The 14323-nt window shown below is 35.2% G+C and overlaps 1 protein-coding gene across 3 annotated transcripts in view; it reads right to left on the bottom strand.

Annotated features, from left to right (window-relative positions):
* The window catches only part of LOC126977309 (uncharacterized), a 341105-nt gene that overhangs the window by 304699 nt on the left and 22083 nt on the right, over nucleotides 1–14323 (bottom strand). Inside the window, exons 4-6 of one of the 3 annotated variants that reach the window (XR_007732180.1) lie at nucleotides 13014–13181; nucleotides 9802–9937; nucleotides 3788–6405 (exon numbers count right to left, since the gene is read on the bottom strand). Coding sequence is in view for 2 of the 3 variants with exons in the window: in XM_050826084.1 (XP_050682041.1) it covers nucleotides 6270–6405; nucleotides 9802–9937; nucleotides 13014–13181 (440 nt within the window). In the remaining variant the exon portion in view is untranslated. Of the gene's footprint in view, nucleotides 1–1760; nucleotides 6406–9801; nucleotides 9938–13013; nucleotides 13182–14323 lie in introns of those variants that run through there. The other 2 variants (XM_050826084.1, XM_050826083.1) reach the window with 2 other exon arrangements.

Raw genomic sequence — 14323 nt, 5'->3', positions numbered from 1 at the left:
TCCCCACCATCTGGATGTGTGGCAATCCTCCACTGTGCGGTGTTCAAGCTTTCTTCCACGTACTACAAAACTGTAGAATGAGCTTCCTTGTGCGGTGTTTCCGGGACGACACGACATGAGTACCATAAAAAAAAGCGCGTACGCCATCCTTCAAAGCTAGTAATGCTCCTATGATTCCTCTAGTATCACAAGAGAATGTGGGCGGTGATCACTTAACACGCTTGCTAAGATGTGCAGCCTAACGCAACATAGCCTACAATATTAATCATAACCAATAATTTTCAAATTCAACTAGTAGATCCAGAGATTACCGCGTTTAAACAAATCCTCAGAAAACATAAGAAAATAATCAGTAATATAGCCCGTCGGTGGCTAAGTCGCCACAAAACGCGTGAGCCGATGGCCTGTCTTATGCCGCCGCGCGTTACCGACGCTAAGTCAACGGGCTCGGGTTACACAATAAAATTTATTGCTTTTGAAGTGTTTCGGCTTGTTTATAAAATTGAACGTCAATGCTTTTATTATTAAACAAGCTAGCGCTATGTTAGATATCATAAACAATAGATACTGAGTAATTTAAACAAATTTCGTTTAAAGTAGGTCTGTCATGCATTTTTTTAGATTTACCTACAGATTACATTTCGATTATAACTAATGAATGTAGTAATTTTTTATAACTAAAACATACTTCAAAGTTACTAATTAGTTATAGAATAGTTACAAAAACATTATAGATAAAACAAAAGAGAATTTTTAAATCGACTGCTACAGATAATTTTTACGGCTGACCGCATTTTGACGGCTTGTCGTATTGTAAACAGATAAAGTTTTAAAATAAAATATTCTTACTTTTATAGTCTGTTAAATTACTTTTCTTGTGGTATATCGTGTAGCTTGTCTTACTCTGTGTATATTTAACGAAAAATATCTGTAGTTTTGATAGCAGACGTCGGACGTCTGATTGGCACCTCGGGGGATAATATTAGAATACGGTATGTAAACATCTTGGTTAGTTAAGCCATTGGTGACGCCGAATATAAACCTTAAGCTTATTCCGTAGTACCTACATAATATGAGCATAAAGTAGTGTATTCTGGCGAGACCATAGCTGTCACATAACCACATCTCGCAGTCAAAGGCTATAAGCTTATGCTCTGACCATTATACAACTCACAACAAACAGACATCACTATCCACCACGCGCATGTGTGTACGTCTAGCACAGGGGTTAACTAATGGTGGGGAGAAATTAACACGCTTGATTTTTGTCTGAAAGAAATCGCTTCGATAAGACCGCCAATAGCTTACCTATTCCTGTAAATAACTGTAGATATTTTTTTAAGTCTGCGAGGTACGTATTCTTTTTTTATGAAAATAAAGGACGAGACGAGCAGGACGTTCAGCTGGTGGTAATGAATACGTCATACCCATAACAATGCAGTGCCACTCAGGATTCTTAAAATACCCAAAAAATCTGAGCGGCACTACAATTGCGCTTGTCACCTTGACACATTTGATGTTAAGTCTCATTTGCCCAGTGATTTCACTAGCTACGGCGCCCTTCAGACCCAAACACAAGTAATATTTACACATTGATGCTTCACGGCAGAAAAAAGCGCCATTGTGGTACCCATAATCTAGCCGGCATCCTGTGCAAAGGAGCCTACCACTGGTAGGACCATCCCACGTAGTACAGTCCATAAATCTATCTACAGTAGGTCTGACTAACGATATAAAATTGCTAATACAAAAGAGAAACAAACCGACAAAGATACTATTTTTATTTTACAAAAGGCACAATATGAAAAAGTATAAAATACAAACTTACATCTAATGGCACTTAAATTAACAAAATATACAAAATTTTGAGCTGATATAAAAAAATTGTCGTAAAATATTGTCACAAATGGAATTTAAACCAACCACTTCTCTTACTAAATAAAGCATTTTTAAAGATCCTTATGTATTGTCATTGAATGTCAAGTAAAAATGAGTTTAATAAACATTCGTGTCTCGGGTCCTTGGACTTGATGAGTATGACGTTCAGTTGATGGTAATTGATACGCCCTGCCCATTACAATGCAATGCCACTCAGGATTCTTGAAAAACCCCAAAATTTTCTGAGCGGCACTACAATTGCGCACGTCACCTTGAGCTTAACCATAAGATAATAAGTCTCATTTGCCCAGAAATTTTACTAGATACGGCGCCTTTCAGACCGAAACAATAATGTTTACACATTACTGCTTCACGGCAGAAATAGGCGCCGAAATTCCCTAAAATATAATCAAGGGGATGTTTGGTCCATGTGCCATACTTGTGAATGAGCGTTACATGTAGTGGCTGGATGAAGGGTCGTTTTCCAGAACCCTGATTTTATTGTTAAATTTTGAATATATTTTCAAATGTTCAAAAAATTCACATAATACCTTTATTTATTTACAGTGTGTAAATTGATCCACCATTACTACATAATTATAAAACAAAGTCCTCCGCCGTGTCTGTGTGTCTGTCTGTTCGCGATAAATTCAAAAACTATATTTTCATGCTGATTTCACGAATAGATAGCGTGGTGCTTGAGAAAGGTTTAAGTATATAATTTATAAAGTTTATGTTTCCTTTTTTATTTTTGTCGGGTCAGCTAGTTATTATCAATTATAATTTGTCGCTAGAACCGGGTTCGATCCATTTGATAAAAAGTAATAACTGTCTTGAATTTTTTAAACAGTGAATTAGTGTACCTATGTAGCAACATCATTGAATATTTATCAATTTCTGCATTAAGGGTTATTCTTACGAATGCTGAAATGGTTTGGACACGTGGAGCGAATGAGTGAAGAAAGAATGACTTATCAAATATATAACGCAAGTGTGTGTGAGCAAGTCGGTCGCTGGAGACCTCGTAGAACATTCGACGACCAAATTGGGACCTATTGAAAAAAGGAAAGGTCCGAAGCACCCGGAACAGGCGGGCATACACATACATACAAAGAACAGTAACGATGATGAAATAAGGTTCCAGTTTATTCCACTTGTGACAATATTTTTCTTACAAAAAATACAGACTGAAAATATAATACTGTTCTAACTATATTATAAAACAAATGCTAACGCCCGACTTCAAAAAAATTAATTGTTTTTTTTTTCTTTTCACATTTTGGTCTAGTTTTTGACATGAAACACGAAATAAAGTCATTTAATAGAAAAAAAAACCTGTGCGTGATATTTTTAACATTTTGCAACTAAACAGTACAATATATTATTTAAAGCTTAGACAATTAATACGCCTAGATAGAGCTGCTTGCTAGACAAACGATGAAAACAGGCCCGGTTTATTACTTTAGTGTGCGTGACAATCTATGTCTTACACTCGCGATTTGTATGTCACTTTGTGTTAGTGCGCGTGCATTGCTCAAAATAGAAATTAACTGTGAATCTCAATTTTTTCAACGTTTTCACAGCTATCACAGTCTTTCTAGACGTATAAATATAAATGATCTAAGATTTGAAGTTAAAATTGTACTGCATTTTACTAAAACAGTACAACAAAATATTGTCACTTTATTTACTTACTAGCTGACCCGGCAAACGTTGTTTTGCCATATAAAGTATAATTCACGCGATAGTTTTATAAGTAATAAAATATTGCCTATATTATAGCCTGTACATCATTTTGTTCTATTGTCAATAGTTTTTGCAGCGCACGCAAAAATAGGTTTTCGATTTTACACCTTGTGTTACAAAATAGCAATTTTATTACGGATCCCTAATTTTGAAAAAAACAAACATGGCCTATAGCCTTCCTCGATAAATGGACTACCCAACACTGAAAGAATCATTCTAATCGGACCAGTAGTACCAGAGATTAGCGCGTTCAAACAAACAAACAAACAAACAAACACTGCAGCTTTATAATATTAGTATAGATTTTATTTGTATTACATACATTTAAAAACTATATATCATTGGACGGATTATCTTTATCTCACATATACCTAGAATTATTAACAAAATCTTATATTTTTTTTAAATTTTACTGACGGCAGACGATACCAATTAACCTACGGATGATGCATCTGCAAAAAGTGTCTGTACTTAATTATAATTATACAAAAATGATTACGTTTATATAAATGATGATAATAATGAAATTAAATAATATTAAGTACACTTCATAAGGGTTTTATCAAAAATAATACATATTATCTCAGATGACCTCAAGGAAAAAAAAGAAAACTTTGAAAATAATAAAAAAAAAATCATAATATTCACAATCCTTTAGTGTTTTTTAATATATATTGTTAGTTATCGTATATGATAATCAAACAAAACAAATAATTATAACGGTATAAATATCTTGAAGATTTATATCACACTATAATATGGTGCATCTCCCTATGGTATAGTGTGAAGTGATATTTTCTTGGTGTAGTATAAAAGCTGTGTCTCAATTTAATCATTCCTCTCTAACGAGCTATAAGAAGTAAGTTCCAAATGCCTTTATAATAAACCAAACTTTGGCTTATTATAAAGGCATTTGGAACTTCGTAGGTGCTAAGGCATTGATGGGCACAGAGTAAAATAGTTATTAGAGGGATCGGACTATCAGCGATTCACAATGAGGAAAACGGGGGCAACAACAATCTTTTAATATTGGTTTCATAATTTCTTCAATTTCGCTAAAGATTTCGACATAATGAATAGAATTATAACGCACTTAGCTACCATTTTGTTTAGTTGATAAGCTAAGTTAGATAACGACAGTCTATATGTATTTCTGGTATAGGTGTAAAACTAGCACACATGAACATTTTAAATTTATTCTTGACGTAATGAGGAGAGTGTTTGTCTATTACGCTAGTATACTAAGTTTATGGTATTTACATTATATAATATATAAAGCAGAAAAATAGCGTCGAAGATCACTGCGTAGTATGTGTGTTAATCAGTCTCACACTGATTGATAAAATTCCGAATGCAGTAATACAACCGCGCTGTGGTCTGAATGAAGATGTCGCGGCAAGGATTGAGAAAGGAATGCTGAAATGATTTGGACACATGGACACGAATGAGTGATAAAAAAGCATGAACCAAATATTCCATTCGTCGAACAAATTGGGGACTTTTTGAAAACAGGAGAGGGCCGAAACACCCGGAACCGGCGAGCATGTGTGAAAAGAGTAATGAATGTACAGGAAGCGCGTGAGGTTTGTAAGGATAGAAGCAAATAGCGTTCTGTTGTAGAGACCGTGATGGTAAAAATATATGTGTGTGTGTGTGTGTGTGTGTGTGTGTGTGTGTGTGTGTGTGTTTGCTAAGACTATTAATATATTCGAGATTAACGATATAGGCCTTCATATATTGTGTAATGTAACTTATGTAAATAACATTTGTACAAATAACAGATCTATTCAACTTATTATTAAAACTCGTACCACGCCCTTATTCGAGGCCTTGATGATTGATTTCATTGTGAGAATAGTGGTAGAAGTGATATTCAGAAATATATACAAATTGTAAAACAAGAAAAGAAAATTTGAATTAAAAGCCATTATTCGGCATGTTACGTTATTTCGCAAAAGAAACAAGATTTATCAACGCTTAGTCACTCGAACGGTTGGCTCAGTGGCAGAGCACTCGCACGGAACGCGAGAGGTCGGGGGTTCGAGTCCAGCATCGTTCATAAATTCTGTTTAGTGAAAGTTATCACTTCAACAAATTGTTTACATAATAAGTAATCTTTGATCTACTAAGTCCATTTCATAGTTTAGTATAAATAGACAATATTTACAGACAAAACGCGATAATCTTGTACCTTAAGGCGAAGAGTAAGCAGAAAACACGCAAACATGGTGTTTTTAGACAAGTTTTGTGGTGAAAGTATAGCATATCGAACTATGAACACTACTTAATCCTGTTACACATATCCTTAAGTCTTATTTGTAGGTTGCTAATGCTTGCTGTTGGTTACAGTTAACACTGCCGAGCCTTTTTGAACTACCAGTTTTCTTTGAAGTTAAACAAGTTTTTTGGCATGGCGTGACGAATTTTTTTGGTACCTCTCTCAGAAAAGTTATCCTTATAGCTTGTACTTTTTTGTGTAGGTTCATTTATTCAGATAAGTAGTGAATAACGAGGATTGTAAGCATATAAACTGTTTTCCACGCAAGAATTTCGAAAATATTGGCTTTGTTACATAGATGGCGGGCCGGCAGCCGTGAACTAATATCGCTCAAGGTCGCTGGCATTTAGTGTCGCCTTAACTCGATCTAATAAAGCATGATAGCTCCGTTGACTTTCTCCTCGAGCGCGGGGGCACTAGTGTCTACGTCGCGTCCGTCTGACATCGCGATCAGAATACAGACATTGTTAACGAACGCTGTTATACACGCTGTGACCACCAACCTGAAAACAATAATTATAAAACAATCACTTTCTATATACAAATGGACATATCATTCGCAGTCTGATACCGGAACGTTGATAAAGTGAAATATATTGTCAGAAATAAAAAAGATGTGGTGTCGTGGGACACCACACCAGGTAGGAACGAAGTTCCTTCGGCTAATGTAGAATCGACACAATTTGTAAAAAAAAAATCGTGTTCAACTTTATGTAGGTTTTCTTGATTTTTCTCTTAAATTTTGCAGATTAGTTTTTATTTAAGCACAGGAAATTCAGTATTTTAGGAAATAATAAATTACGTAAAATAAAAACGATCGTAATCCAAATTATCAATTAAAATAATAAAATATTTGTCTTTTTTGTTTGACAACATAAAATTACATAGAAATAGAAATAATTACAAAAACGACTGTCGCGCCTGCGCACGTCCCATTTAACGGTTTTATTCCACGGACTTTTTCTTACGGTTTTACTATCACATTTTTTTCAGTTCGGTCTCACAGCAAAATCCCTATCTCCTCCAAGCCTGCCGTAAGAAACTTCGTTCCAATAAATGAATCAAAATTCCTTCGAGAAATTCAAAGGCTGCCTCATCTAAGACAATTTACAGGTACAAACATGTCATTTAAATTACCTAAATCTACAAAATATATATGGCAATTGTTTCACAGCGGAACTGTCAAACCGTGCGTCAATATATTCTCTCATAGAAAATATGTCCATACAAAACAAATATTGAAAATAAATATAATTATGGGTCCCAAATCGAAATAAAAACTATCCTATCTCACAAGTTGGACCAAACTGCACTCCATGAAGTTATCCCCATTAAAATCCGTTCATTACTCTAGGAGTTCATCGCGGACAAACAACGTGTCACGTAATTTATATATATTAAGATAAAAAAAAAACTTTGACTTTGATAAAAATAAATATAAGTCATCGTTAAAAAAGTACTTTTTACAAAATCTTTCATTAATATAATTTTATCAGCGATAAGCTCAGTAGACAAATAATTTGTAATTGCTAACATTTAGTTGATAATTATTTTTTATTTGTATTTTATTGATTTCTATACTATTTTGTTTAAAATAAGTTCTTTGTTGTAACAACTGTAATTGAAAATAATTGTTATTTTTAAATATTATATAATTTAATTTTAAGCGCCTTCAAGGATAAGTTAAAGTATGTATTATTATATTGTAAGCTTTAACTACATTGTATTTTTTTATTTATTTTTAGTTTTAATATTGACACACTCTTACACAAATTATCTTGCCCCAAACTAGGCATAGCCTGTACTATGGGTACAAGACAACGATATATTTAATACAATACTCTACTTAAACATACATAAATACTTATAAACATCCATGACTCGGAAAGAAACATCCATATTCATTATAATAAATGATTGCACCTACCGGGACTCGAACCCGGGACCTCTGGGTTAGTAGTCAGGGTCGCTAACCATTCGGCTAGATGGTCGTCAAATTATTAATATTTTAAATAAATCTTTTAAAAAAAACGGCAAAAGTGTGCTTAAATACAATGTAAGCACACTTTTCTACTTAGTCGTACGTCAACTGTGTGTCGATCAACAAGTCTAAGATCAATAATAAGTGTTCAAACTATACGTTAACGACGCAAAAAAAGATTGTGTGAGTTATTACCGGTGAGGTTATTTTATTTAAATATAAGATGGGCTGGCAGTAAGCATAAATAGATTATTAAAATGAATATTTGTTCATTGAATATGGTACAATTACAGACAAGTATTCACATCCCTTTCTCTCTCGCTTGTCAGAATGATACAGATGAATGGACGCGATCAGCACAGAGTAAGAAATGAAAACTGAAGAGACGCTCTTTTTTTAAAGGCCCAGCGAATAATGATTAGGAATATTGTACTCCACTGATGTCACTGTCCAAATCCAACCGTTTAGTCCGTAGTTATTTCTATAAATATTTATAAAATTTTAAAATAAATAATATGATTTAAAAAAAAAATGCTCGAATGCACAATCACTCATATAAACATGTACTTATTTGTTTTAAGCTTTCTTATTTGTACTATTCAAACCGTATGTATTATTTTAGTTTACTTCAACTGTTATCTTTATAAGTCGTTAGCCACATCCAGTCCTTCTTATTCCGGATAAATATAAAATATGTTGATGTTCTTTTGTTGAGAATTTTTTATGTACCTTCATTTTTGTAATTGTTCACTTTGTTTGTTTTGCATGCTTAGTCATAGAAACCTAAGGTAATATTATATTGTATATTTGTGTAAAATTCTCATGTAAGTGATTTTATGTTAATTCTTATGAGAATAAATGTATTTTAACCGAAAAAAAATTTTGGGGAATAAGTACGTATTCGACAATTAAATGACGGTACACAAATGCCAATATTCTGAAAAACATCTGGACAGTTTGACAGGTTGTTTACGAGTTTATAAAGAAAAATAAACTGGGCCGCTTTTATTTTTAGTTCTATTATACAATAGAAACACTTATACAGACGTTATATTAATATATGTATTCTATTCTACTTTAAAAAGTCACTCAAATCTTAATTAATAAAAAAATCATACTACTCATTAAAAGATTTTTTATAAAATATTAAATAATTAAAATTAACTTCGACTGAACTCAATATCATTGAGTAGTTAATGACATTATGTTATAAATTAAAATGAATAATCCTATGAAATAATAACTATTCTATGATTGATGTTAATTTAAGTTTGCTTGGGTTGTATATCTTTTTTTAGTATAGTACAGTATATTATAATTGTTACAGAAATTAAAACGTGAACTGACTATGTATTCCACTATAAGTTTGCATGCCTTATGGGTTAGGATATTCAAATTCAAATTCAAAAATTTTTTTTCAAAATAGGATTTAAAATCACTTATTGAACGTCAAAATCTACCACCCATTCAAAAGAGACTGCCTCAGACCTGAGAAGAATGGGCGCAAGAAACTCAGCGGGCTTTTTTTTTAATATAAAATATGGAATAAACATTTATAATTAAAGAGCCTGAGATTGAAGGTGTTCGCTTTATTCCCAGTCCGTGGTGTCATTAAGAAAATCGTTTATACTATAATAACCTTTCCCACACAAACGTTTTTTAACAATTCTTTTAAATTTCGTAACACATTTGTTTTGTACATTTTCTGGGATCATATTGTAGAAGCATATACATCGCCCAACAAAAGACTTACTAACCCAACCGAGTAGTAGGCATAACAAGTTTATGTTTGTTCCTCGTGTTAACATTATGAATGTCACAGTTTCTAGAAAATTCCTCAATGTGCACCTAAGATAAGAGCACCTGTTAATTATAAGCCAACAACATCTTGCAAATAAAGATGATTTGATTATATTACCAAAAGGAAAATCCAAGGTCAGCGGTCATATCGGAGGACCAGCTAAGTGCCAGATCCTCTTCAGACATCACGTTGTGCTGGAGTCGAAGGAAGAACTCTGTCAGCCACACCGCCAACGCACCCAGGGTGAACAGAACTAGAAATGGAAATAACAATGTTTTCATTTGATGTAATTTACCAGTGGGAGGCTCCTTTGCACAGGATACCGGCTAGATTATTGGTATCACAACGGCGCCTATTTCTGCCGTGAAGCAGTAATGTGTAAGCATTACTGTGTTTCAGTCCGAAGGGCGCCGTTGCTGTAAAATATACTGGGCAAATGAGACTTGACATCTTGTCTCAAGGTGTCACGCAGTTGTAGTGCCGCTCAGAATTTTTGGGTATTTCTAGAATACACAGCCGCACTGCATTCTTATGTGCAGGGCATATCAATTACCATCAGCTGAACGTCCTGCTCGTCTCGACCCTTATTTAAAAAAAAATGTTTATCGTTAGAAGATTGTTGGTGTGTTCGTATGAGTGGTTCATGGAACATTGTTCGTAATGCTCACTGGGTCGTCTCCTTCCCTCAAATATGTGCGAGGGGAACGATGGCTGGTACATGCGTCAAATCGTGAACGGGTGCTGTCATGGCCATCATGCCATGAGCATCCTTACACAAACAATAAATACAAGCTCTAAAGGTTGATGCATCCAATATACGATAATTTATTGAGGGAAGCTCCCGCCGGGTGACTCTAATAGATTTCTGTGTAAAATTGGTTCTCGGCCATTAATGGACCGATTTTAAAAAATTTTGAACTCATAGAAATCTTTCGAAATTTTCTAGATTATTGAATTTCGACTTGATTCAATTATCTATATCTTTATATATATATTTCTTGTGTGCGTGTGTATGTCACTGAACTCCTCCTAGACGGCTGGACCGATTCTAAAGAAACTTTCTGTGTGTCTTCAGGTGGATTTGAGAATGATTTTGATTCACAATTGAACTACCTCCTAAACGGCTGGACCGATTTTGATGATTTGTTTGTGTGTTCCAGTGAATTTGAGATTGGTTTAGATTCTCAATTCCGTCCATATAGTGTATTTTAGATGACTCCTTCTAACAGCTGGACCGATTTTTCAAATTTAAGACGTGTGTCCGAAATTTCCGACAGAACAACGTCTGTTGGGTCCACTAGTATATATATAAAAATGAATTGCTGTTCGTTAGTCTCGCTAAAACTCGAGAACGGCTGGACCGATTTGGTAAATTTAGGTCTTGAATTATTTGTGGAAGTCCAGAGAAGGTTTAAAGGTGAATAAATAGGAAAACGCTGATAAATTAAGTAAAAACAACAAATTTGTTTTTATTTTTGATGTGTCCATACATAATTTCTATGAGAGAATTTATTGACGCACGATTTGACAGTTCTGCTGTGAAACAATTTCATTACGACAGCAGGCTGCATATTTTACGAAGTAATTTTTGATGTTATGATATATTATTGACAAATTCATATAAAAACATTATTTTATATATTATATATAGAACAACGTCTGTCGGGTCAGCTAGTTATAAATAAAAACAAACATGATTTACAAATTATTCTAAATTAGCACGCGCTATTTATATTTATTGAAAAATTGAGCCGATTGATCAAATCTTGTTTGAATAATTTTATTTTGTTTTGTACATAGATTTAGTTTACCTCGCTTCGCTCAAATATCCTAGTTATAATACAGTTTATTACTTTTTATGTAATAATTTATATTATTTCAACAAAATATTATAACACTAGAAATAAGGGATTGCTTGTAACTAATTCTAGTAGGCTTCATAAGATACATAATAGCTTTAAGGGTAAATGTATACACTTCTATAATAAAGTCCCAGCCACTGTTCAGGCATTATCTATAAATAAATTTAAATGTTTTATAAAAAAAATGGCTCTGTCGTAAATCCTATTACTCCACTGCTGAATATCTAAATGATCGGACAGCCTGGGGCTAGATTGTGATTATTTTATAGCGATAGAAATGACTGTACAATATTGTATATTTTTATTGAAAAGAGCGCATAAAAAGAAAGCTGGGAGAGTTTCTTGCGCCGCTTCTTCTCACTCAGAGCGCCATTTGTTTCCGAAGCGGTAGTATTATCTAGTAGTATAAGAAATGACATCAAAAAGAATTCTAAAGGAATCAATTTTGAGAAAATAAATGCCTTTTATGCCTTTTTAACACGACTTATATATTGGATGCAGTATCTTACAAACTACTTTGTTTTGTATATTACAGCCATTGTAAAATACTCTATTTGATTAAAAAGAGTGGCCATTGAGTTTCTTATATATGTTCTTCTCACGAGCTCAACTTTTTACGAACATATGGAACATTCAGTAAATTAAAAGAAACATTTGTAGTGACGATTCAAAATAAGTAAATTTGGTTTTGACTTTGAATCATGTTGTTGCCCCAGGGGCAGAATAAAAATTACTGTAACGGCTCGCGTACACCAAATCTGTCATCAGCCGAAGTTTGCTCGGGCGATGACGGCCGAACTCGGACGATCGAATCAAACACTTGTAAAAGAAACAGAGCGCGTACACCAACACGACCGTTATCTTCCGATCACGTCCGGAAACGGCCGATCAACCGTTAAGTCCACTTGTTGGGATTTCTACAGTGTAAATTTAGTGTATTTATTAAAAGACACTCCAAAATATTCCAAGAACTTAATGGGTTGTAATTTTAATGCTGCAAAAAGGTAGTGGTATTCACCCAATTGTTTTCATTACATAAATTTTTCATTGTCACGCCTCGGCCGATGTCGATGACGTTGACGAATTAAATTGCGGTATGAAAGATGAAATCCGTAGGAGAACCCCAAAGTAACCGATATAGCCCAAACGATTGCGAAACTGAAGTGGCAGTGGGCAGGGCAAATACTACGACGGACAGATGGCCGTTGGGGCAGTAAAGTTCTCGAATGGCGACCACGTACCGGAAGACGCAGTGTTGGTAGGCCCCCCACAAGATGGACCGACGATCTGGTCAAGATCGCCGGAATACGTTGGATGAGATCAGCGCAGGATTAGTCCCGAGCAGTGGACATCTTCCGCCTGACTATGTTCTTATTTTATTACCACAGATTAAAAAGTGCGTGACGGATAGTCTGTCGTCTGCGATAGGCCTTATGGTGTACGTGTAGCGTAAGAGTCGCCGCACACCTGTGAGACAGTTGCATACGAGCAGAGGCTTTGGTGAGCACCGAGCACGCGCCGCCGCTCCGAGCGCCGCCAGAACACACGCGCCGCCACTGGCCGCCAGAGCGACCACGAGCTGAGCGGCTGTTCCACACCACGCCCAACGACGCGCTGGCAACGTGCCTGTTTTAACTGAAACATAACATACACAACAAAATATGATGGACAATACTATTCAAATTCAAATATTTTTATTCAAAATCACTTATTGAACGTCAAAAACTACCACCCATTCAAAAGAGACTGCCTCAGACCTGAGAAGAATGGGCGCAAGAAACTCAGCGGGCTTTTTTTTTAATATAAAATATGGATTACAATGTGATATGCCTGAGGGTGAGGGTGTTCGCTTTATTCCCAGTCCGTGGTGTCATTAAGAAAATCGTTTATGCTATAATAACCTTTCCCACACGAACGTTTTTTAACAATTCTTTTGAATTTAAAATTTCATAACACATTTGTTTTGTACATTTTCTGGGATCATATTGTAGAAGCATATACATCGCCCAACAAAAGACTTACTAACTCGACCCAACCGAGTAGTAGGCATAACAAGTTTATGTTTGTTCCTCGTGTTAACATTATGAATGTCACAGTTTCTAGAAAATTCCTCAGTGTGCTTATGAACAACCAGAACATTATCAAAAATTTATTTAGAAGCAACAGTCAAAATGTTTATTAGGACCTAGGTTATAAATCACGCGAATAGCCCTCTTCTGCATCACAAAGATGGTATTAAAATCGGCCGCACTGCCCCATAACAATATACCATAGGACATAATACTATGAAAATTACTTTCCGCAATCGATACGTATTGCAAGACATCTAGGTACCACAACGGCGCCTATTTCTGCCGTGAGGCACTTATGTGTAAGAATTACTGTGTTTCGGTCTGAAGGGCGCCGAAGCTAGTGAAATTGCTGGGCAAATGAGGCTTAACATCTTATGTCTCAAGGTGACGGACACAGTCATAGTGCCGTTTAGAGATTTTGGGTTTTTCAAGCATCCTGAGCGGCAATTGATTGTAATGGGCAGGGCGTATCGATTACCATTAGCTGAATGTGACCGCTTAGCGTATTAACAAGCTTGGATTTCAAGCTCACCGCCACCCACATCCTCATGCAACACCAAAGGAATCACAGGACCGTTGCCGGCCTTTGACGCGTATACGCGCCTATTTTGATACCCATGTCGTATCGTCCCGGAAACACCGCACAAGGAATCTCATACCACAGCTCTGTAGTACTTGGATGAAAGTTCCTTGAAAACCGCACTG

The sequence above is a fragment of the Leptidea sinapis genome, chromosome 44, assembly GCF_905404315.1.
Source record: "Leptidea sinapis chromosome 44, ilLepSina1.1, whole genome shotgun sequence".
NCBI classification, from domain to species: domain Eukaryota; kingdom Metazoa; phylum Arthropoda; class Insecta; order Lepidoptera; family Pieridae; genus Leptidea; species Leptidea sinapis.
This window is presented reverse-complemented; position numbering and strand designations above follow the sequence as displayed.